The following is a 26,832-nucleotide window of genomic DNA, read 5'->3' on the forward strand; positions in this document are numbered from 1 at the left end:
CCATATAATATGTTTGGTAATTTTAATGTATTTTGAAAATATTTTAAAAAACAACTTGCAAGGATTCATTTTAACGTTTCATTTGTTGAATTTATGCTAATATTCATGATATAAGTATTAAATGGATTTTTTTGTAGATATTATCCCTGTTATATAATTATGAATACATTCTGAAAGTAAAGTATAGGCATATAAATTAAAGCTAAAACATTAACATATTGCAATGCTTCAGGCTTGAAGTTCGAATCTCTTTTAATTAAGATTTTTTTATTTAAGAGCTCAGTCTTTTTAAAAATACACCAATAAGAAGTTTTAAGTTGTTTGTCGAACATAAAATTATATAACGATGTTTCGAGACAAAAAGTCCAATTTCCATTAATTAATTCTTTTTAGTAAAGAGTTTTAATATTTTTGTAAAATACATCAATAAGAAATTTTGAATCATTTGTAGAACTTAACTGGGTTATTTCTAGAAAATAAGAAATGATAGTAAACCTGCCCTAAGCCATTATACACTTTACTACGAAAGTTAAGGAACAACCTATCTTTCAATGTCAATTCTAAAACAACGAATATGGTTGGTATGAAACACTTAATTGCATCTCACATCATAAAGTTAACAACTTTCTTGGAGAGCAATTGGCATAAGTAAATCCTATTTCTGATTCTATATTATGCCTTTGTTAAAATGGCACGTTTTTGAACAGCTCTTGTTGGTCTTCTGTCTTAGTTGCTAAGATTTTCTTGGCAAATTCTTATAGTAATCGTTTTATCCGATTTTTTAACCGTGCAGAATAGTCTGTTAGATGAAAATGGGCTCATAACTAGATAATTCTGAAAAATTTCTTTTGCAATGTGTTCCACAGATTTTGGAATCAATTACAAATAAAATAGTTAGTTTCATAGAAAAATATCTCATTATTCATATGTTCTTTCTAAAAGGTGGGCACTGTTTTCCTTTTATTATTTCTTTTAAAAAAGAATAGAACATTCTACCTCGGTGCGAAGACTTTTTTATAATGAAATTATGTATGCACGTACATCATTCATGTGCAATTCTCATACTCGAAGGGGAAGGTATATCCAATTTTGTTGGAATATCGAGCATATAGACCATAGAGAAGTGGAGGTCAGTACACTACACAGATCAATCCAGGTTTTCTCTGAAAACGATTCTGGTCGATTCTTCTGATTAACAGACAACAAGAGATCAGATAGTAAAAGTCTCAATTTATTAAAAGTGGGAATTTTAAAGAAGGCGCAAACTTACTTTGGTTCTGCATTCTATTGGGGTAAGTAAAGTGATTTCCACAAACCCCATGGGATACCTTTGACTGAAGGGAGGTATCAAGATTCAATTCTTATTGCGTAATCAAGAATTGCTGGTGCGTTTTAGGATGGCTTCATACTTACCTTTAATATGACTTTATTGTTAATGAATATCTAGAAAAGAAGGGTCTAAAAATAATGAAGTAACTCGAACTCCAGATATGGATCTCACAGTTTATTTTTATGACTAACAAGAAAGATAGCTGACTACTCAATATTCTGATACTGAAGTTATACATTATTTTGAAGAAAGTTGCCTACCAATATCCGTCCTCAAGTGATAGACAATTTAAACAGAAAAAAAAATGTCAAAAATGACTTTAAAGAAATACATACTCATATTTAATAAATTGTTTAACTAATTAATTTCATGAATGCCTTCAATGAATGAACTTCAAACAATGAAGTTGAAATAGCACAATTACGAATTATAAATCCTATTGTAAAATTTGCTTATAAATTGTTCACATTTTTGTCAAAAGTTCCGTATTCCAATGCTAATTTTAATTTGTCTGTAAACTCAGAAAACATTCTGTCCCTTTACTTTTAGAAATGAAATAATTTTATAAAAGCGTAATAAACGATTCATAATCAAAATAACTTATTAAATTAGCCACTCAGAATGAGAAACAATTATTATAAATTCTTGGCAAATCAGACTTTTCTCTTAGCAAAGCTTACCACATAAAATATTTCACCTCAGTGCTTACTCAATGTCATTAAAATGCATGCTTAATATTATTATCATGATATATTCCTTTTCAGACTAGTGGCAAGGCACCACTAAAATCTCCATTTCATGAGACATAAAAAGGGGATCTAAGAGGAAGATGCTTCGTCCTAAGATCACGACCATTGAAGGCACTAAGCAGCCATCAATCTTCAGAGGACTCGTCTTAGCCATGCTTTCAGGCGTATCGTTCTCCATCGTCTCGGTGATCGTTAAGCATATGAGAAATCTTCATCCAGGTCAACTGGCTTTGTACAGATTCATCGCTACGTTTTTCATGACAATGCCACAGACTGTTAAAACTAGGCAGAATCCTTTTGGTCCTCGAAAATTTCGCCATTTTCTTATACTTCGGGGAATATTTGGTGGACTTTACATTTTTTTGAATTTCATTTCATTTCGATATTTAGCTCTTGGAGAAGCTAGTGTGATAATCTTCAGTTCTCCTGTCGTTGTGACTATTTTTGCAAGAGTATTCTTCAAAGAACCTTGTAATATTTTTCAGTCAATAACTGTTATACTCACAATTATAGGGATCATCTTCACAGCCAAGTTGCCATCGCGGCTAACTGAAATACCAATTGCTTATAGTACTGAGAAAATATATGGTATTTTGGCAGCCATAGTTTCTTTGTTTTGTGTAAGTGCCATGCAATTACTTGGCAGGAAGACTAGGAGTGTCCACCAGTCCATTAATAACTTTAATTATGGTTGGGTGACAGTTTTGGTGACTGTATTTCTGACAGCAATATTTGGAAATTTCAAGTGGCAACAATGTGGTATCCAAAGTATATATGTTTTATTGTTGGCATTGTTTAGCTATAGTGGAATAACATTTGTGACGATGGCTCTTCAGTGCGAGTATGCTGGACCAGTTACCACAGTGCGAGCAGCTGCGGACATATGTCTTGCATTTTTGTGGCAGATTTTTATTTTTCATGATGTACCAGATTTTTACGGTATTATAGGAGCCATTTTAGTTTCAGTTTCTATCATCCTCATCGGTTTAAATAAGTGGCTTATCAGTTTAGAAGGCAATTTGTTTTCATGTAAGAAAACAAAAGATATCTAAAAATGCTCAATTTACATGGATTTTGATTTTAACAGAATAATTATCCTTTTAACAATTTTGTGGATTTAAGTTTTGATTGTAAAGATGCATTTTCATATTTAACTTTATATTCGCTTCCTGTTGAACTAGATATAATATTATATTCACAATTTAAGAACTTATTAATCAGTACAATGACTAATATATTAAAAACTAAAAGAAAACAATTAAAAAAAATGGACATTTTTTTACAAACATTCTTGTATTAGTATGCTAATATGTAGAATTAATTTTTGATCAAAAGTTTCGTAAAGAGAGCAAAGCAAACACATGGAAGCATGAGATGATGAAACTTAAACCTCAATCAATTCAGTAATTAGCTCAATTTGTAAATATTCATTAAAAATTGAAATATATTATTGTGATTAAAACTTCAATTTTCCACCAGTATTTCCTGCTTTTGCATTTTGGTTTTGACTCCTATATTTTAGTTTAAAACATTAGTTATTATATTTTAATGCTTTAATAAGAGTATGTTTTCAAAAGTTTTAGTTAAATATTATTTTTTGGATTCGTTTTAAATTTTCAGTGAGATTATTTTTATCATGGCCGTTGCAACGCAATAATTTGTATTAATTTCTTCTTTGATGCAGTTAATGGAACATTTTTTTGTTCCATTAACCATTGTTTAATATTAACTAAATTTAATATTAAAGAAGAAGAAAAAAGCACTCTAAAATTGTTTTTGAATCCACAACTATAATTAATTGTGCGTCTGTTTTTTTTAAGAACTTTAAAATGTATATGAAGTGAGATTGTAAATTCTCTCTCCAGAAAGAAGGAGGAAGATAAAGCTGATTTTCCATGTATAATTCTAGTTGTTAGGCTTTGCATGTAATATAGACATCACATAAATATTTTACTTTTCCTAAATTAATTTTGCTTTAAGAGGAGAGAAATAACAATTGGTAAAATTTTTCTCTTCATTGGTTATTTTATCATAATTTTATAGCCTCTGACACAATAACTTAAAGAATATTAATATTCCAAAAACATTAAACCTTTGTTTCTTACGTCAGTCTAGTCGATTTATTTCGCCAGTCGCATATAATAACGAGTATTGGAAAGAGTTGCTTGAAATGTTTGTGCCGAAGACAGTGAACGTGTTTCCACTCAAATGAAACAGTGCTTCATTACACAGTTTGGTTTCTAAGACTTTGTTTAGTTGTGTGTTCCAGTTTCGTTTCTCTGAAAGTTTTCAGAATCGTGACAATATTTTCTTTTCGCTACAGGAACAGGACAAATTTGAAAGGATATGTTTTGTCATTCCTACCAGGATTGACTTAGAAAATAAATGTAGGCAGTTTTGTTAATTGATGGCAACGCTGAAGTAAACATGAATAACCTGTATTTGAAACAAAACAGCACAGCACAAACATTAAACGATTTTCTCTTCCGCCATATTTTCTCAATCTCTTACTTCTGTTGCCACTCCCGAACAGAGAAACTTACCTCCCACGGAGTTTGATCGTGACGCAACAGGTTTGGTACTGTTCTTTCGTTTCAAAATAATCTTCGAAGTGGCGGAAACCATGTTTGCTTAGAGTAAATAAATGATTCCATATTCACTCCCCGGAGCTAGTCACCTTTTTATTTCTTCGTTAAGCCCGTGCTCATTTGCTTAATACTTTTCTTTACTCGTGTCGATCACATGATATATCGGAGTGGTTCAGTATCCTTAACTTTCTAGGGATATAAACTTCATCTCACCATCTCGTATCAGGTTCCGTCGAATGCATGCTCATTGCATCATTCTTTCTTTCAGATTGATCGTATAAATTGTGAGTAGATCATGTGTATATAAGGCGTATATAAGTTCAAAAAAAGAAAATTTTCAACTTGCCAATGCGTAACTTTTTATGATTTATTATACATTTAAGATGGTCGTATTTCCCTGATAGAGTCAATTGTGTTTTACATAAATAAAATATGTTTGTTTCATAGTTTTTTGTAGTATTTATTCATTCATATTATTTTTCTTTTATTCAATTTTATTATTTTGGGGTAGTTTATAAACATCATTATATATTTACAAAGATTATATATGTAATATTATATTTTTTTTATGTGCACTGAAAATTCTACTGCTTTATTTAGTTTAAGGACCACCGCATAACACTGAGCAAAAAATTTAAATCGAGACTTTTATTAGGTGCTTGCATGTATTTTAATTAGCGACATCTATTGGTAAACATGCGAAGTATCTATGTAAACGACAAAGGTTTTAGGTTTTATCAATTTACTATTACTTCATTGTTATCATTTTGAAGATTTTTCATTTAGTATTATTGAATTCTTCAATGTATAAAGACCCCAATCAAGGAACGCTCCAAATTGCATTTCCCCCTTTCATTGCTTTTATGGTTTAATTTGAATCATCCCATCAGAAGCTTTTAGAAACTTTTGGTGATGCTGCTCCATCATATCCCAATTGTCGGTTTTGGTTCCAAACAGTTAAGAGTGGGGATTTCGATGTCAATAACAAAGAACGGATAAAAGACAAAAAAAAATAATAATAATAAATCGAAGACAATCAATTGCAAGACTTATTGGACGAAAATGCGAAAGAGTTGTAGAAAATGAGGAAAAATATTTTGATTGTTATATATTGCACCAATTTTTCTCAATAAATACCTTTTTAAAGTGAAAAAAATGATCAAAATACAATCAAGCACCAAATGGTTACAGTAAAAATACTAGCGTGCGATTGCAGCTTAAGTCTTTTGTGAACAGCACAAACATTTCCCTTCTCACATTCCGTTCATGTATCTATTGAACAAATTGATATGGATAGGACGATATACATATGGACAAATACGTCCATATATCTATTGAAAATAATATTGAGCACGCAAATGCGGTTTTAATTTTAAACGTACTTTAAAATAAAATAACAGGCTCCTCGAATGTAATAAACGAGACCATTTTCAGAAACAAAAGCTCGGTCCAATTGGAATTAGGTTTTAAAATATTTTAAATAAATATGGTTTTGGTCTTTTATGTGATGAATAAAGAACGGATGAACATTTAAAAATATTATCTGGAAATGGCGAATAGGGATTTTAATAATTCATTTTTGGAAATAAAATAAATAAAAATTCCTCTCGGCAAGCTGGAAGGCAAAGATAGGTTCGTTATAATCTAAGTAACTGTTTTCAAATTCCTTTCAATCTTTGGACAAAACTAAGCGGGGCGGTCTCCTCATAACCTTCTTGCACGCATTCGAAATTATCCCCCCCCCCGATAAAACTGTGAACCTTGGGTAAGGCAGTGAATACTTTGCATGGCGATGGTGTACTGTAGTTATGAAATACAGCTCTTGGGCGTGAATCTAGTATTTTTACTGAACCTACCGTGCGAATATGCATTTTAGACACCCTTTCTCTTACTGATTCAAACCAAAATTTGACTCGAAACTATGGTTGTGGTTACAAGATAGCATCTCTAATTTCATTGACTTCAGTCTTTGAGCTAATGAATTATTGTTTTTATATATATGCAAGTACGAAACAATAGTTGGTCAACCGCTCAACACATTTAGTTTAAAATTGAATACGAATCTATCTGTTAGGTGATACAACTATGTACCAAATTTAATCTACATAGATTTTTGCCTTTTATAGCTATCGAGTTACTTTGTACTCAGTCAGCCAGCCAGTCTCCATATGAATTTGCTCAAACCTTGATAGAAGGCCGGGATAGTGTGGTTGGTAGGGTGTTGGATTCGCGTTCCCTGGGTTGCGAGTTCGAACCCCACCGGCCGAAGACTTCTCGTGTGTGGGTGGCTGGCTCACGAATAAATCTGTCGTGGTCACAAAGTCCTCCATGTCGACAGTAATATCACTGGGGATTCTGGATCAGGAGTTATCGTTCTCTGATCCAGGTCTAAATTATGATATGTGGATGAGTGAATGAAATGCATGTTTGAAGTCCGTCCCATAAAAAGGGTTGTGACGTCAGTGTTGCTAAGTCGTACTCTTGGTCCTTGATGGCGCTACTGATAAAGAAAAGAGACGCACCTTTGGCTTTAAATCACTGACTTCTAAAGTCAGTGGACTTGTCTATGAAAGTGCCATTCGAAACAGCAAAACTTGATAGAAATCTACACATTCAGTCTTACGTCTATATATCAAATTTCATCCGTCCATCCATGTGTTTTAAGTTATGTTCACAAACTAATACGCAGACGGAGTGAAAAGTAGACATAATGCCAAAAATGATTTTTAATGCTTATAGGATGAGAAATCTGAAAAAAAAGAGTATTGAGAGACTATCTGAATTTCAATTCATTCAGTCGTTTCTCCTCTAATACGGTTCAAAGATGTGGGTTCGTAATGTGAAATAATTCACTCGTTGTTAATCTGACACCAATTTTATTCTCTCTTATTTACAATTCTATTTACCTGCTATATAAAGTTGCTTCCTTTGTATAGTTGCCATATACAAAAACGTATATTGGTTTCGCTAGCAATTAATTCTGAGTTTAGAGTTTAGAGACTTTAGAGTTCTGAAAGTAAGTTATAGCTCTAGTATGCTTAAAGTTAAAACTAGTTTTTAGCCAAAGGCGCTCGTAACATCCTCCTACCTTTTGATTTTTAAATTAGGAGGATACAAAATCAAAATAACTCAAAATTAACAAAATATTGCATTCAAAATATTAAGAAATCAAAACATGAAATGCACATATTTGAAAAGTACATAATAAAGTTCAAAAGTTAGTTAAAACGTGAAGGTTTAACTACTCTTCTTCCACTTCTAGTTTTTGTTTCATAGTCGTTATTTTACGAGCTCATGATTTTAATTTCTTCATACGAAGCAACCGATTCGTTTTTTCTCGCAACTACAGGATCGTCATTGTCTAATTCCAAGGGGTATAAACGTTGCACAGGACGCACAAGTTCTCCACTCACTGTTTTCAGCTTTACTACTCGGATGCAACCATATTTCCCAGGAAACACTTCGATTATCATTCCCAAAGGCCAGTCTAGTCGCTTTTTGATATAACTTTCAATTATAACAATATCTCCCACTTGCACTTGTCTAGATTCCTTTCTTTTTAGCTTCTTCTGGATTAAAAAGCTTAGATATTCTTTTCTAAATCGTTTCCTCAAGTCCTCTCGTAATTTTTGTTGGTGCTGATATCGTTTGGAGATACTTACTTTATCCAAAGTATCCAAATCGGGAACTCCTACCTTTGTAGTCTCTTGAATGAACATCGAGGGAGTCAGTGGAGTTAAATCATTCGGATCTTCCGATAGATAATTCAGAGGTCGAGAATTGATGTTGGCTTCTACGTCAAAAAGAATAGTAAACATTTCTTCATAATGAAGCTATGTCTTTCCTAAAACTCTCCTTAAAAGTTTCTTTACCATCTTAATCATGCTCTCAAAAAATCCGCCCCACCAAGCAGCTGTTGGGGGGCTAAATTTCCACTGAATTCTTAAGACGGAAGCGTCATTTACAATCTTGTCCCAATCAAGAGAACCCATCAAATTATTTGTTCCAGTAAAATTTGATCCTTTATCGCTGTATATAGTCCTAGGTCGCCCTCGTCTTGCGACGAATCTTCTAAAACCTAAAAGGAATCCATTAGTTGAAAGAACTCTGTATTAATTCCAAATAAATGGCCCGATATACAGCGCAAGTAAAAAGCAAGATCCAGGCCTTTTCCCCATCCTTTAAATGAAGCGGCTCTGCTAAATCCACTCCAGTGACTTCGAATATCAAGGCTTCCCGTACACGGTATTCCGGCAGTGGCGCGGGAATTGATTAAATTTTCTTGCTCGTGTATCTTTTGCACCTTATACACCTTAAGAGCACTTTCTGGACAGTTTTTTGGCCTTGCAGAATCCAAAAGTTTTGACGGATATCTGTTAGGACAATTTGAACTCCAGCATGAGAAGAGATCAAATGATGTTCGAAAATCAATCTCTTCACTAACGGGTGCTTACAAGGCAATACTAGAGGGTATCTAAAATTTTCTTCATCATCTCGTCTAGCAATTTTAGTTTTCCATCTAATTAGTCCATCAGAATCACTAAACACACAGAGTGATTTAAGTTTTGATCGTGCATCTTCGTTATTAAAGGTTTCTTGTTGCACGATTTGTATCACCTTTTTTTCGGCGACATATAGCTCTGCAACAGTTAAACGAGCCTTCATCTTGTTAATTGGATTTCGGCAATTTTGTATAAATCGTAGCATCCATGCTATATCATTCGCATAATTTTTGAATATCTTGAGAACTTGCACATATATCAGGATGTATTCAGATCTGTAGAGTTGACCAACGTTACAACCCTCTTTTTCCTTTCTTGGTAAACCTCTTCAAAACTGTATTCAGAGTCTGTCGCTGGAAATTTTTCTTCTAGAAGTTTCAACCACTGTGGACCCTCCTACCATCTCGATTTCAGAAATCCTTGGATTGGACAACAACAGGAAGGGAGATCAGCAGGATTGCAAGTCCCTGGAAGATGCTTCTAAGCATCCTTTGAAGAAGTCTTTCTTCAAAGGATGATTCTTATTTCTTCTACTCTGTTGTCAAAAGGATTCTTATTTTTTCTACTCTGTTATTCACGAACGTACCCCAATGATCTTCTTTTTGTATCCAATAAAGGGCAACAGAAGAATCTGTCCAATAAAAAGTAGGTACGTCTCTCAAAGACATAGATTTTTTTTAATGTCTGAAGTTAACCTAGCTCCAATGCAGCATGCCAATAATTCTAGACGAGGTATTGTAATAACCTTTAAAGGTGTTACTCTACTTTTTACCTATATAAAATACATTTTGACTTCTTCTCCCACGGTATTTCTCAAAAATACAACAGTACTGTATGCAATTTTGCTGGCATCACAAAAGGTATGAAGATTTAGTCTTTGTGTGCAGCCATTGATCTTTACACATCTAGGGATCTTAACTTCAGACAGCAATTTCAAATCAACAATCAAAGTTTGGGATTTTTTCTGAATGTCATCTGGTAGAATTTCATCCCACCCTAAGTTTCTTTTCCAAATATTTTGCACTAAGAGTTTAAACCTATTCTCACAGGACATACAAATCCCAGTGTATCAAATATCTTTTGAGTCGTTGACAGACTATTTCTTTTACTGCAAACATCAAAATTAAATTTAGCATTTTGTAAATCACAGAAAAGGAAATCTTCATTTCTATTCCATAACAGTCCAAGTACCGAGGTTGGAGCGATTGGCTCGTCCCGACATAGCTCCCAAGTATATTCTCAACATCGAAGATCAAAACAAGCCTTGGAAAGCAACAGCTTTGCTTCTTGGACGAATCGGGTAAGATCTGCATTACGCACGGATGTCACACAGTTATCTACATAAAAGGAATTCTTCAATATTTTGGAGGTTTCAGGAAAACACTCTTTAGTTTCCTCTAGATGATTAATCAAAACCACTGCCAAGAGGAAAGGACTACAAGTGAGGCTAAAAACAAGACGGCGGTGACGAAGTATCTCAAATTTCCTTGTTTCGTAATCTTCCCACCAAAGAAATCGTAAAACATCTTGATCCTCTTTTGCAAATGAAATTTGAAGAAAGACGTTTTTAATATCAGAAATTACCCCAATATCATTTTGTCTGAATTTTCTTAAAATGGGTGGAATTTGCTCTATTAAATTTGGCCCTTTTTCTAGACAGTCATTTAAGGACGGAACTTTCTTAACTCGACAAGAAGCGTCAAACACTGGACGTACTTTGGTTGATGAGTTTTTCTTAAAAACACCTCTGTGCGGCAAATAATAACTTGGATTTCCTTCCTCCATTTTGGGCACTTTCTCTATTATATTTTCCTCAAGCTATTCTTCAAAAACAGCCTCATATTCTGCATATTTCTTTTCATCTTTTAACTTTTGTGAAGTACGGATACAACGTTGTTCAGCTGTGGATCTATTGTCTTATAGAATTTCTTTTGCTTCTATCCAAGGTAGCTTAACTATGTATCTGCCATTTTCATCTCTATCCACTGTTTTCATAAAATGATCCATTGCGTTTCTTTTCATTTCTTCTTTAGATTTAGTTTCAACTGGATCCATAATATCTAAAGTGTCTAGTTTCCGAAGATCAGCCATAGATCTATTTTGTATTAGCATTGAAGTCACCAGATGAGCGGAAGTATTTTCTCCTTTTTCTCCAAAAGCTTTACCCATGATCAGCCAACCAAATTTTGTTTCATATGCTACTAATCCACATTTCAGAGCATATATATTTCCTGAGAATAACTGTCCAAAAAAGTCAGCCCCTAACAGCAATTCAGTGTCAGGACAATCTTTGTCTTGATCAGAGAGTATTTCCCAATTTCCTTTCCCAATTTCTTTTTTTGACCCGAGGTATTTTTCTACATATAATTGGTTGATCAAGGACTTGCATATCGTAAGCAAATCCCGTATTCAAATTCTGAAGAGTTATTTTATATAGTCCATGATCTTGTTTTTCTAACGTAGATCCAAATACCGAATATATGATATTTTTAACTTCAATGGGTCTCAAATTCATTTCTTTAAGTGTTTTATTTATTAAGTATGATAGCTGCGAACCACTGTCAATAAGAGCTCGTACTCTGCGTGTTTTGCCTTCTACTTTAATATTAACTTGCAATGTTTGAAGGAGGACTTCTTCAGAAGCACATTGATTGGATAAATTGACATTCAGATTCTCTTCCACCCAGGTGTTTTGACTTTTGGTTTGTTTGTTGGCAGTTCTGGACACATGAAACTCCAATGTCTCCAGGCACTGTACATTTGACTTGCAAATTCTTGATGTATGGCCAGGCTTTAAACAAGTGAAGCAACATTTTTTATTTTTTAAAATCTTTTTTTATAAATCAAATTTTTTGGCATAATAAGATTGTTTTCATGAGTTTTTTCACAAAAAAGCAGATGGTAGTATGTTTTCTTTTTTCTATACCATCTGAAAACAAATCTGTAGCCGCAGTCACAGAATCAGAATGTAACACTTTCTTTCCTCTCATTATACACCTTCGGTGCAAATCCTGTTTTCGCTATGTGAATTCTTTCTTTACCTTCTATTTCCGTTTTCAGAAAGAATAATAATTTTTTCTGTATAAGCATTGCTTTCCGAGTCATGATTTGCTATTACAATAGGATTACGTAACCATACTCTGAAAATATCTTCAGGTATGCAGGATTCCACGAGGGGGAAAAGCATTGCTGAATACTTGTCTGATGTTAAACCAATTGATTCTAGAGCTCTTAAGTAAGTTTCTAATTTATCATAAATTTGCGACGTGCTTAATTTCCTTTTAGCTTCTGAAGCATTTATTATAACTAATTTTAGTAGCTCACGAAAGTAGTACTCAATAAGCAACTCATCCTTTCCGAAACACGATTTTAAAAACTTTATATTTCCTTGCAATAATTCGTATTTGTTGGAGGATAACTGTCTAAAATTTCACGTGCTCTAGTTCCTTCACTTACATATTGGATCAAATATTGAAATTTGTTTTCATTTTCTAATTTATCATCATCATGAATACGTTTAAATGAACTCCAGAAAGCCAGCCAATTCTTAATTTCACCGTTAAATTTAAAGAGTTCTATTTTATGTAACTTAAGTTTTCGTTTAATTCTAGGAGAAACAGAACCAACGCTTTCCCTTTCAGTGTCAGAAAGTTTAGTCAAATATATGTCCACATTTACTTTCGCATCAATCATTTTTGTGCTGTACTCGATTTTAATATATTCTATAAGGCTGATTTATAATTAGCCTCTTGAAATTTAAATGTTAAGAAAGAGTTCTTAATTAGAAAAATAAAAATCTATTATTGTGGTAAAGCATATGCGTAGGTTACAACCATGGCGAACATCGACAACCAAACATCTGTTGCCAACATTCGTTTTCACAAGTTAACATAAGCTAAACGATTACAATTCTTTCATCGATACACAAAGTGAACCTTACATTCGGCCCCGCTCAATATAAAATTTTGACAGACAGAAGAAATTTTAAATTGAAGCGTAAAAGTAAAAGAAACAAAGTTTTTGATGAAATCATAGTTCAAGTCTCTGGGGAACACAGACCAGTTAATATCTTTTTGATGATGGCTCAGTGTCTCTCATTCTCTTCGTCTGTGCTGCTTTCCTCGATGGTTGGTGAATTTCGTTTAAAGTAAGGGCGAAGATGTTGTATGGACAACCTTGATAAATTTGTTCTGCTGCGTTGTAGACTTGATCTCGTAGCACACGGCCCCGACTGGACGTATAATCACAAATGGTCCTTTGAAAATAGGAGAAAGTTTGTGATCTCCTTTTTTCGGCCAGTCGTACAATACGAGATCTCCTGCCTTGAAGGAATGGGATCTGCGATGGAGATCAAATCGTTTCTTGTTCTCCAAATGTGTTTCATACACATTATTTGCTGCTTCGGCCCTGGCCAAAGTTAAAAGTTCTAGTTGGTCTTCACGTGGCGTGTCATCTATGAAGCTACCAATGTGAAGTTCCCGTGGAAGGCGTGGCTCATATCCATGAAGTAAATAAAATGGCGATTTCTTAGTAGAATTTTGTTTTGTGGTGTTAATTGCGAGTAAGGCATTTGGAAGTAATTCGTCCCATTTATTCGGGTTTTTGTCAATCATTTTTTTCAAAGAGGACACAATGATGCCGTTGGCTCGTTCAACGATACTATTAGCTTGTGGTGAATAAGGTGGTGTCGTTGATTGTGTGATTCCATATTTTTGAAGAAACCGCTGAGTGTGACGTGCGGTAAATGCTGTTCCTCCATCTGATAAATACACATTTGGTGGTCCATATCTAAGTATTATATTATGATACAGAGCATCAGTCACTGTATGAGCGGCAAGAGATGCAGAAGGTGTTGCAATTACATAGCGTGTGGCGTGATCAATTTGGACAAGCATATTTGTATTTCCATTTCTTGTTTCTGGCAAACAGATTATGTGGTCAGCAGATACAATTTCCCAAGGTGTGGATGGAATCGGCAATTGCTTCAAAAGACCATAGGCATTAGCAGTACGTCGGTTGACAATTTGGCATTTATGACAGCTTCGAACATATGCTTTACAGTCCTTGCGCATATTTGGCCACCAATAACGTAATTGCAAATTGTGAAGAGTTTTTTTTGCGTCCATATGTCCAACATCATCGTGACAAGCGATCAGAGTTTTCTCTCTCATTGACTTTGGAATCACTACTACAGATTTCGAATTATTATCTTTAACTCGCACAAGAGTGTTGTTATCGATATTGTAATTGCATATGATTGACATTGTCCTTTTGTTTGGATTTTTTTCTCTGAGTAAGCAAAAAATATACTGACAAAAGTCATCTCTTTTCTGTTTCACACAAATGTCTGATTCATAACTTGCAGTAACTGTTAAACAAACAGGTGGTGTTGGAAAACGTGAAAGGTGATCAGCGATGACATTTTGCTTTCCGGGTCGGTGCTCAGTTGTGAAATCAAATTGAGCCAAATCCACTAAATATCGTGCAAATTTTCGATTAATTGCAGATTTTGAAACTACATAAGCGGTTGTATAGTTGTCTGTGATGAGTTGAAACTTGTGACCTAGGAGATAGAGTCGAAATTTTTCAGTTAGGGCCCAATGTACAGCAGTACATTCCAGTTCATTACTGTGGTAGCGTGTTTCAGCATCTTTTAAGGTACGTGAAGCATATTCAATGACACGACGCTTTCCATTCTGTTCTTGAGATAAAACTGCTCCTAGTCCAGAATAAGATGCATCAGTTTCTACAAAGGTTGGTAATCCTTGTTTGAAATACGCAAGAATTGGAGCAGTAGTAATTGCAGTTTTTAAAGATTCAAATGTACGCTGTTGGTCATCTGTTAAAACTATGGGAGCATTGTTGGTCTTCTTTTCTAAACCTTTTAAAACGCTTGTTAAAGGTTTAGCAATAACAGCATAGTTACGAATATACTTACGAAACTGATTAGCAAATCCAAGGAAACTACGGACTTCATGAATTGATTTGAGAGTTAGATAACGTTCAATTGCTGCTATGCGTTCCGGATCAGGACGAACACCATCTTGAGAAATAATTCGACCAAAAAGAGTTATTTCTGATACTGCAAATTGCGTTTTTTCTCGTGTCAGCTTGAAGCCAGCTTTTTGAGTGGCTTCAAAGATTTTATATATCACTTTGAGATGATAATTGAAGTCATCATGAGAAGTTGATATATCATCAATGTATGTGTTGACATTGTGGTGTGCCAGATGATTGTAGGCTAATTTAATCGCTCTTGTCATTGTAGATGGGCCATTTGTGACACCAAAAGGCATTCGAAGAAATTCATAATGTCCGTCAGGAGTGACAAATCCAGTTTTGTAGGTGTCAATGTCTCTTATGGGAATGCAGTGAAATGCAGATTTTACATCCATTTTAGAATTGTAGCTCTTGCCTGCCATGCGTTGAATAACGTCTTCCATTTGGTCGATTGGATGCGGATCAATATTTGTGATAAGATTAATAGTGCGAGAGAAATCTACCACAACTCGCCTAGGAGTACTTTCATGAAAGGGCTGCTCCACAATGAAAGCTGGTGCTGCGTACGGTGAGTTGGAATGACGGCAAATTCCTTGTTTTAACCATTTTTCAATTTGCGTTTTTAGAAATTGGCGATCAGCCTCTGAAAGTCTATAAGGTCTACATCTAATAGGTTTTTCATGTTGCAATTCGATTTTGAATTCCACATATGGACATAGTCCAATGTTATCATCATTCGAATAAAAAACATCAGTAAATTTTCCAATTACTGCATCAAGTTGAGCGTGTTGAGTTGTAGAGAGTCCTGCGGATTTAGGGATAAGGTTTGTTTCGGATGAAATTATATTGGGTGTTGCTTCTGGCAAAGTAACATCATCTAATGATGGTAGTGAGGGTGGATGAAGAGAGACACAGTTGATGCTGGGTTTCGAAGCATGAATACATTCGTACAAATGAAATGAAGTTGGAGTAGAAATACATAATGAGCCATTAGGGTCGTAAGTGCATCTAGCTTGAACTTGTTGTTGCCAATCGAATCCTAAAATAAGCTTAAATGGAAGCTGGGTGCACACTCCAATTTTAGGCATCATATGTTCCAAATTACCAACAATTATGTTTAAAGAAATCCAACCTATTGGCTTTATTTCATGGTCAACAACTTGGAACTGTCCATCAGTCCACGGGTTAATAACAATATCATTTGGAACACAAGATTGTTGAATGATTGTGATATCTGCACATGGATCACATAGGGCTTGAATTTCTGTATCATTGTTGATAATAACAGGTATTAAGGCACGTCTGTTAGTTTCAGTTCTAATACAATTTATGGAATTATTATTTGCACTATTTGCGGTTGTAGATCTTCCAGATGTCGAGTTGCGATTGTTGTTGTTGCGGCGGGAATTTGAAGAGTACAAACTTATAGTTTTGACTGCTGTGTTATTATCAGAACTAGTTGAACTGCTAGAAGATGGGATTTGGGCATTAGTTTGACTGTTGGTATATTGATTTTGTTGTGACGTGTTTCTTGGTTGAGCTATGGTTGAACCACGTGGAGGAGGTGGTAAACTGCACATAAAAGATGCATGGCCTTTGTTTCCACATCTCCAACAAGTAATATCACGAACATCGTCAGTTACTGGATTGTATTTACGACGTTGTTCATCATGTGAATAAGAAGATCGAATTTGAGATTTCGGAGAATGTTTCTTATGCTCTTGTTTTGCACTGCGAATAGCATCAAGTGCAGTTGCCCTGTCAATTAATTCTTCAACAGTATTCGTATTTTGAGTAGCTAATGCAATTTGCCATTTTTCCTCGGTAATATCACCTATGATCATAGAAATACGGTCAGGTTGGGGAATGGTGAAGGGAGCTTTTTCCAAAAGAGCGTCTTTTGAATAAATATAATCTACTAAACTTTCATTATGCCTCAACTTTCGTTCACTTTGGTGAGCCAAAAATTCTTGCATTGTAATACGCCTTTTAAATCTTGAGGCGAGAGCATTTTTCCAAGTAATCCAATCATTAAAATTTTTTCCTGTTGTTAATTGCCAATTTTTTGCAGATCCTGAGAGGCGAGAAATAGCATTAGTTAATTTTAATTCGTCGGACCAGTTAGCTAAAGTTGAAATTCTTTCAACTTCCTTTAACCATTCAAGTGCATTTTCAATTATATCACCTTTAAATATTTGGATTGAATTTGCAGTGTCATTTGTAGATGTGATTTGAATCACATTTGGATTTACTTGTCTTTCTAATGTTTTTGCGTTTCCATTAATGTAGAAAGAATAGCTGCGATATTCGGATCTATTTGAGAAGGCGGAGGCATAGGAAGTGGTGATTGTGTAGAAGAATTACTTAAAAGTTCTACTTGTTTTCGCAGAGATTCAATCTCTGTCAATAAATGTGCATTATCAGAAATTGCCTCCTCAGCGTTATTAAGATTCTGCACTCGAAGAACATTTAATTCTTCCAAAGTTCCTTCACTATTTCTTTTATTATTATCCTCTACAATACGCAAAATTAGTTCATTCTTATTTCCAGTTAGCGAAAGATTTCTGAAACGTAATTCTTTTTTCAGTTGAACTATCGTTAAAGTTTGTAGCGGTTGCGAGTCTAAAGAATTAAAAATGATATCCTCTTTTGTTGACATTTTTTTTTTTTTTTTTATTTCTGTTCACTGTTCTTGACGAACGAAATAAATTAGCGAAGATTGCTTGGCGACGTTCTTGTTTAAAAAGCGAAGATTGCTTGGCGATGTTCTTGTTAATAAAGCGAAGATTGCTTGGCGATGTTCTTGTTTAAAAAGCAAGCAATAAATTTTGCAAACAGAATAATTTTTTTGAAGGTAATGCGAAATCAATATTCAACATTCGTTAGAATACTCGCACTGATTTGTACAAGGTTTTATCACAAGTAAAATGAAAGTATATAAAGTATCTCATAAACTTCACTTACTATGCGTGGGCGATTCTTGGAATACGTTCAGGCAGAAACAATCTTGGCGAGATTATCATTCCTTGGCGAGGATTCTGAAAGTTCCAAAGAAGGCTTAACTAGTGCGATGTTTTTTTTATAAAATATTATTTGAAATTCCTTTTGCAAGTCCATTAGATTCCGGCTGCGCCATATAAAGCTGATTTATAATTAGCCTCTTGAAATTTAAATGTTAAGAAAGAGTTCTTAATTAGAAAAATAAAAATCTATTATTGTGGTAAAGCATATGCGTAGGTTACAACCATGGCGAACATCGACAACCAAACATCTGTTGCCAACATTCGTTTTCACAAGTTAACATAAGCTAAACGATTACAATTCTTTCATCGATACACAAAGTGAACCTTACAATTCATCCTCATGCTTTTCGGTATCCGGATTATCCCAGATGAAAACTACATATTTCATTATCTAATTTGGCCAGATCCAAATAAATTCGTTCGAAATTGCCTAAAAGGGATTTAATTTCTTTTTCCTGAGGTTCATCGACCCTTAATCTTTCAATCAGAACGTTATACGTTTTCGTAAAGTTAGATCTAATAGGTATTCGCTTCTTAAAGAACATCTCCATTTTTATTCCTTTATTTAATTCTTATTGCAAATAAAAACAGATGTATCGTATTTTTAGCGATCACGTTCGGGTTCACCACAATGTTGAGACTATATCTGAATTTCATTTCATTCAGTCGTTTCTTCTCTAATAAGATTCAAAGATGTGGGTTCGTAACGTGAAATAATTCACTCGTTGTTAATCTGACTCCAGTTTTATTCTCTCTTATTTACAATTCTATTTACCTGCTATATATAGTTGCTTGCTTTGTATAGTTGCCATATACAAAAACATATATTGGTTTCGCGAGTAATTAATTCTGACTTTAGAGTTCTGAAAGTAAGTTATAGCTCTAATATGCTTAAAGTTAAAACTAGTTTTTAGCCAAAGGCGCTCGTAACAAAGAGATTCGTCAAAGTCCAGAACTTAAATTTTGTTGACGACTTTTTCTATATTTCATATACGATAAATTAAGAATGGAATATTACGCATTGAATTAACTATAGGTAATGTTTACATCGTTATCGCATTATTCAATTTTTATTGCATTATAAATAGCATCAAAGAAGAAATATTATAAAAATAAGCATTTATGAATACTCACAACAAACTGGGTGAATGAAAAAAAAGTGAAATGAAAATTAGAAACGGAAGCATGCAAAACGAATAGAACAATAGGGGAATAGGCCTACTGTATGAATCTTAGCATTGAGCTTATAACTAAATCTAATACTCTTTGACAGGCTTATGAGATAGTAGTAGTATTTCTTTGAACATGATATATTATTGTATCACTAAGCAATGGTGTATTTAAGGACATCATTATTAATACAATTTAAGGGACCCGCACATCTAAAAGATTGCTATTACTTGCACATAGACACTGTTATTTTTCAAACAATCTACAACTAAACAATACGCTCTAGTTTAAATATTCATAGGATTTCCAATATGGTATAAATAACTCATTGATTTTAGAAATTGGAGTTTAATTTTTGTATGACTCAAATTTATTACATTATTCCTATACGGCGTGTAAAATTTAAATTTTATAAATATGGAAACTTCAATAGAAATTTTAATCGAATATATATATATATTAACGAATCAATAAGGATTCGGCTTGCTTTCTAATACTTTGGTATCTGATATTTAATGTAATTGAATTCATAATACATTTATCAGCCTCTTTTCATTCATAAAAAAAATCGTTGAAAGATTTTGTCTATGATTCATCATGGAATTGCGGAAACAGAAATGTCATCTCGAATCTTTTTTTAGAATTTCAAGAATACTTTATTTCACAAAGCTAGCACATTATTTCAATAATTTAAAAATGTACATGGTTTAGCACTTTGATGCAAAACAGGGTAGGAACAGTTTCGAAACTATCAGAAAACTTAAAGAGTTTTTACTATTGGCTGAATTTTAATACCGATGATCAAAAGATGGTTGCAAACTCGAATCCTTTGTTGTTAAAGCATTCACTGCTATTCATAAATTCTATTTAATTAGATGATTTCCTACTCCACTCTCTCATAACTATGTTTATCTAATTAAATAGCAAATGGCAATCAATGGCATGGGCCATATGACACTACCTGAAATTAAGATATTAATTAATGTCACTGAAAAAATAAATTGCTAAAATTTGATAATCTCATTCTCAATCAGATTTTTTTCCATTGATGACACGATTATGAGTCTTTTTGAGCATGAAACAAACCAAGAAAGAACCAACCATATTCAGACCAAATTTCAATCATTCTTTTACAGATCTTGGATGAATAGACAAAAGGTTTGTTCAACGCAGTCTTCAAAAAGAAACATAAAAATTTGAACATTTCAATGAAAAATTAATTGATGCAACTAAAATTTAATAAAACTTAGTTATATTTCTGAGAACGAATGGAGTGATATTATAAATGTTTATCATATGAATAAAATCAAAATATATCTATAGTCAGAATTTGAATTTTTTTTCAGAGCATTACTGAGAAAACAAACAAACAAACAAACAGGGGAGATAAAAATGATAGATATCTAATAGATGTGTATGTAAAATCACAGGGTTCAGAATCTATGCATATAAGATTCAAACCCCGTAGGAGTGGAAGCCAAACGGGAAATGAAAGGACGCTGTAAAGCATCCCATCCGATAGGATAGCACCGAAAGGCTATCCAAGATTCGGCAGCCAGTTAGTTTATACTAAAGTCCTTTGGAATGCCAAACAAAAAAAAAGCAGTAAATATAAAAAGTAAAAATAGGAAGTATGGAAAAGGCAAATAATTGTTTAAAAATATAGGAAAGAGAAATTGAAAAAGAAAAGTAGAAATAGAACAGCAAAAATGTAAAAGACAAAAATTGCATAAAATGTGAGTGAGTATATATCCATAATAATTAATGACAAATAATTATAGTTCTGTAGTCAACAGTTTCTTAACGATCATGATGCCGGATTTCCTTACAAGTTGAAATTTCTGTAAGATTCTCAATTCCATTTCCATCCTGTCAGAAGATTACTATTCGCCTGTGTCATGGCCTAGGGATAGCGTGTCTTCCCCGTGATCTGGGCGCCCCGGGTTCGAGTTCTGGTTCGGGCATGACTTTTCTTTACCTTGTGTTCTATCTGTGAGGTGTGTGAAAGAGCCCACTGCTCCCAGTAAAAAGGGGTTGTGCACGAGAGTATGAGAATGTCCTCTTTATATGAGCTAGAAGTCAGACTTCTGCCCTCGGGTGTTCAGGGGTCTTTACCTTCAGAAGCTACTGCACAAACTTGGCTTAAATCGCTGACTTCGTCAGAGTGCTTGTCTATGGCAAGTACCATAAGTAGTAGTAACAACAGACCACTATTGAAGTTGATTATTCAAAAGCTCACACTCTTCGATCACGTGTGGAACCGTACTTACTGTTTTCCTATTGAAACGTGCATCACTTTTGAAAAAAAAAAATATGAACTGAAAAGTCTTAGAAGCTTAATAATAAGCTTTTAATTATTAATTAAAAGCTTATTATAATTCAATTTTGATTATAATGAATATATCGAATAATGAAATATATCGACTATCAAATGAAAAATTTTGAAAAGGAAAGTGTTCATAGTACTATATATACCGATGGATTTAAACAAAATAATAGAGTTATATATGTCTCTGTACTTTACCAAACAAACAAGAGATTGATAAAAAAGGATTTAGATTAACAATTATTGCAATAATTTCATGGCAGAGACTACAGCAACTAGGTAGGCTGTTGAATACATTATAAATAATAAGAAAAAAGGCGTCAAAATTATATCAAATTCCAGATCATCTTTTATGCCCTTCAATTCTCTCTCTAATAAAAAGAAGTATATTAACCATATTAGATTTATAATTGATAGATATCAATATAAAATTTAACTCTTCAGGATAAAAGCACATATAGGGTTTGCTGAAAATGAAAGGGTTGACACCTTGACTGATTACAACTGAAAAATTAAAACTGAATGATAGATGAAAATGATGAATTCTTGGCTAAATAGATGGCAGAAATCCACAACAGGTAAATGGATGAAACATTTATTTTATAATATGAGCATCAAAGGGATCCAAGCAAATTTTTGTTTTAACCAAATTCTCATTGACCATGATGTGTATACATATGGATTTAGCTTCTTTGCTGATGGCTTCCAGGTCTGAAACTCCAATTTACCGAAGAATCTCCCTGTGAGTGGGTCTGATGCATGCTCAATCCGACAAGGCCAAATCCCCTCCAACTGGTGCTACGTGGAATTTGGAGAAATGTTGTAGGTTTAGGTTCATCTGAGATCAAATCAAAATTACGAGGACCATTCCTAAAAAAATCTTGTTGTTGTTTCTTATGGCACTTGCCACGAACAAGCCCGCTGTTACGAAGACAGCGATTTAAGCTGGAGGGGGAGCGTCTCTTATTTTTATAATAGCGCCAACTACGGCCAAGAGTACGACTTTGCTACTCACGCATCACACATTCGCTTGCACACACCCTTTTTACAGGAGAACACATTCACACATCTCACAGATAGAACAACGGAAAAACAACCATGCCCAAACCGGGACTCGAATCCGGGACGTCCAGATTACGGGGAAGACGCTCTACCCCTATGCCAGGACGCCGGTCCTAAGAAATCTTAAATTTACTATTCAATGGAAGTTAAATATAACTTTACCAGAACTAACCTCAGTGATACTTGTTTCAACATAATGGAAAGCGAATTAAAAAAAAAGTTTTAAGAAAGAACTATAGTAGAAGTGAATCTTCTATGTGTATCGTTAGTGTAACCACATCAGAAATACACCTGATCAATTCAATTGCATATAAATAAACGGATGGGTGGGTGGGTGTTGTTGCAATAGCAATGCAAAAGAACAATCGTGGATGAATCCTCACTGGAAAAATTATAACCACTCTAATAGGCGTGCATCTCATCATAGATAGGAAGTAACTCAAGTACTTACTATGTCCAACAAGGGAAGCAAGCACCAACACCTTCATATTTGGGGTGTGAACTGGTGGAGAAGACTCGGGTATGAATATAAATAAGATAAAGTGACACAATTCATAATTTCCTTAAATTAGAATTGCATATTAATTACGGATTGCAAATCATAAAGGAGACACATGTCGTAACTAAGAATAAAACATCATAGTTTTAATTAATGAATAAAAAGAGATATGTGGTGAAAAAAATTATTATTTTGATCACTTGTTTCTTTTCTTCTTAACGCTTATCTTAAGTTATATTTATTTCTTCATGATCTGAAATACATTCCACCTGAATTTGTCTTTTTAATAAATTGTTTTCTTGTCAGAGTTATGAATAACAAGTCTTAAATTTTATTTACAAAGCAGATTTATACTTGAATTTTCAATTTCAAAAAGTTCTGTTGTTAACTTGTTTTGCGGGGCCGTGATGGCCTGGTGGTAAGGTCTTAGAACCGGGGGGTTTCAGGTTCAAGACCCAATTATACCGAAGAACCATCGAATAAGCGAGTCCGGTGAGAGGATTTCAAACTCAGATGTCATCCTCACTATCTGACTGCAGTTCAAAACTGCGAAATCCGTCCCAAAATAACGTTTGTGTTAGTTTAAAACGGGGAGTTAATATAACTAAACTAAATTAATAATTTCTTTTGTGAATATAAATGAGCATTATGATTAAATTCGATGCTGGATTTTTTTAAAAAAAACTTGATATGTATGTTATGGCTGTCCGAAATTCAAAAAATTAAGTTATAAAATCACAATCAGAGTTAAAGTTGTGAAACAATCATACACATTGCACTTGAAATTAGAATCCGCACTTTCATTGTTGCATCGAGTTTTTTCATATGTTTTTTTCATTTATTTTCATGAAATATGTGTATCCATCAGCGATTGAAGAACTTTTAAGAATAAATGTAAACAATTATAGAATTATTTTATATAACTGAAAACTTTTAAATCTAAACAATTAAAATTCCAAAACTTCCTTTAAAAATATGCGAAAATAAGATAGCGATATTTATTTGTAATATTTTATTTTGATTTTTTTAAGATTTGAATTTTGGTAATTGATATTTAAGTGTAATTTTTCTCCCAGTGATTGTGGCATCATATTCCCTTCCACATTATATATCTCAACGCAAGAGTTGTAAAAAAATTAACTTATTACGCAAGAATTATATTTTATTTTGAGCAGAATTGTTTGCTTTTTTACTCCTTGTTTATTTTTATGACGAAGCTTTTAAGCAAATTTCTGTTATAGGAATGTCTGGCGATACAACTTTTGCCTCGGTAAATCCATTTTATTTTAATTTCAATGAATTTTATTAATAGCATTTAACATAATAAACTTGCTTCTTTTAATTTTTTAGGTTAAAAAAATCTTACTTTTTGGGGGGTTTTATATTAAATTATTTTTAGAAATAATCTTGTTTGATTTGCAAGTCGCTATTGGAACTTTCATAGCTAAAATTCGCATTTCCTCATTACTATATAATTTTTTAGAAATAAATTGTAAAACTCTGTTGTTTTTCGAATTGAATTAAAATGCAAAACAAATTTGAGGAAGATTAAGAAAACATAATTTTTCTATTTGCAGTTGATTAATCAGTGCTTTTAAATAAGAAATATTAAAAAAGATGTATCAGTTTACGTTCAGTTCTTGGATTTAAAAAGAATAAATTGAAAGTTACTAATAAATACTTATTTACAAGTGTTTTTACAAAAGTATCTTCAAAAATTAAATAAACCTTCCATAAACAGTTTTATAAAAAATGAAAACAGAACAGATTGAAAATATATAGCAAGCAAAAACGGATGTTTAAAAAAGCTCGGATTAATGCATTTAAAATTGAGAGCGCCATAAAAGAAATTTAAATTTCGATTAAGCTAACAAATAAATGCATATTTTCAACTATTAATTTGCTATAAAATGTTATCATAAATATAAATGTATATACTTGTTTTTAGTTTAACTATAATTATTCATAATCCAATTAAATGTTATTTTAAGTTATTTTTTTCAGATATTGTTGGCTGAGCCCTCATCTAACGGCAGCTTCATTTCGATTCCTTCAAATGATTCTTGTAACGATGAATTGTTCCTGTTCTTAACAACATCCTGCCAACTAATGGGAAGTGGCGTTATTTTAATATTAATATATTATTTAGAAGAAGATAGCATATTCTACGCACTAACAACGATGGTGGCTTTAATGATATTTATTACTTTTATTTTATCAATTCCAAAATGGAGAAATACTTGCAGATCTCGTAAGAGGAGATTAGTTTCACCTTTCTGGGTTCCCTCAGATTCCATTGAGCACTTCGCATTTTCACCACAGCTGATGAACAGTGAATCTTCTAGAACTCTCTTCAAAATTTCCAGTGTAGATACAATGAGAGAAACTGGAAGTTCTAAAGGTATTTAAATATTTAATAGAATAATAGGCTACAATTCAAGTTGAAATTATATAAAAATCAATAAGTGATCTTATTCCTATTGGATAACTTATTATTCTTTAACGTGTTTCATGGTTTATAGAAAGAACTCGATGATTTATTTTGTTTTGTTTTATTTTAATGAATTTTTAAATTAAAAAGTGTACAAGCATAAATTTCTATTAAATTTTAATCTTATTAAGGAAAATTTCTTATTATGCTAATTTAATGCATAGTTTATTTGTAATATCAGTTTCAGTTATCACTGGTAAAAGCAAATTTAAAAACTTTCCAAATAAAAAACTTTTTTTAGCATTCCGTTTATTAACTTAAAAATTTATAAACAATATTAGTCGATAGCACGGGAAATTATAAACTTCCTTGACTCTTAAAAACTGAAACTTAACTTCCTTGACACTTAAAAACTGAAACTTAACTTCCTTGACACTTAAAAACTGAAACTTAACTTCCTTGACACTTAAAAACTGAAACTTTACTTCCTTGACACTTAAAAACTGAAACTTTACTTCCTTGACACTTAAAAACTGAAACTTAACTTCCTTGACACTTAAAAACTGAAACTTAACTTCCTTGACACTTAAAAACTGAAACTTAACTTCCTTGACACTTAAAAACTGAAACTTAACTTCCTTGACACTTAAAAACTGAAACTTAACTTCCTTGACACTTAAAAACTGAAACTTAACTTCCTTGACACTTAAAAACTGAAACTTAACTTCCTTGACACTTAAAAACTGAAACTTAACTTCCTTGACACTTAAAAACTGAAACTTAACTTCCTTGACACTTAAAAACTGAAACTTAACTTCCTTGACACTTAAAAACTGAAACTTAACTTCCTTGACACTTAAAAACTGAAACTTAACTTCCTTGACACTTAAAAACTGAAACTTAACTTCCTTGACACTTAAAAAAAAATGGAGTAAAGTACTAATGTTTTGAAAATGGACAATTTTTAGCAGAATTTACTACTAATCCTTTGCACCCGTATGTCTGTCTCCAGGTACCATTCAAGACGGTGCATCATTTTGATGTTTACTTATTTTTAAAAAAATTTGACTATCAAAAATATCTACAGAATATTAAGATGCCTACAAATTGGTAGATAAAAAATACCTAAATTTTGTAGATTAATTTTTTGGG

The 26,832-nt window shown here is 33.1% G+C and overlaps 1 protein-coding gene across 5 annotated transcripts in view; it reads left to right on the forward strand.

The window, feature by feature from the left end:
* Window positions 1-26,832, forward strand: part of LOC129961759 (solute carrier family 35 member G1-like) — a 33,634-nt gene that overhangs the window by 3,089 nt on the left and 3,713 nt on the right. For 2 of the 5 annotated variants that reach the window (XM_056075315.1, XM_056075316.1), the window contains exon 2: window positions 2,095-5,061. In XM_056075315.1, coding sequence (XP_055931290.1) covers window positions 2,160-3,131 — 972 coding nt within the window. In that variant the 5' untranslated portion in view covers window positions 2,095-2,159 and the 3' untranslated portion in view covers window positions 3,132-5,061. Of the gene's footprint in view, window positions 1-2,094; window positions 5,062-24,367; window positions 24,520-25,240; window positions 25,651-26,832 lie in introns of those variants that run through there. The other 3 variants (XM_056075317.1, XR_008783825.1, XR_008783826.1) reach the window with 3 other exon arrangements.

The sequence above is a fragment of the Argiope bruennichi genome, chromosome 2 (genome assembly GCF_947563725.1).
Source record: "Argiope bruennichi chromosome 2, qqArgBrue1.1, whole genome shotgun sequence".
NCBI lineage: Eukaryota > Metazoa > Arthropoda > Arachnida > Araneae > Araneidae > Argiope > Argiope bruennichi.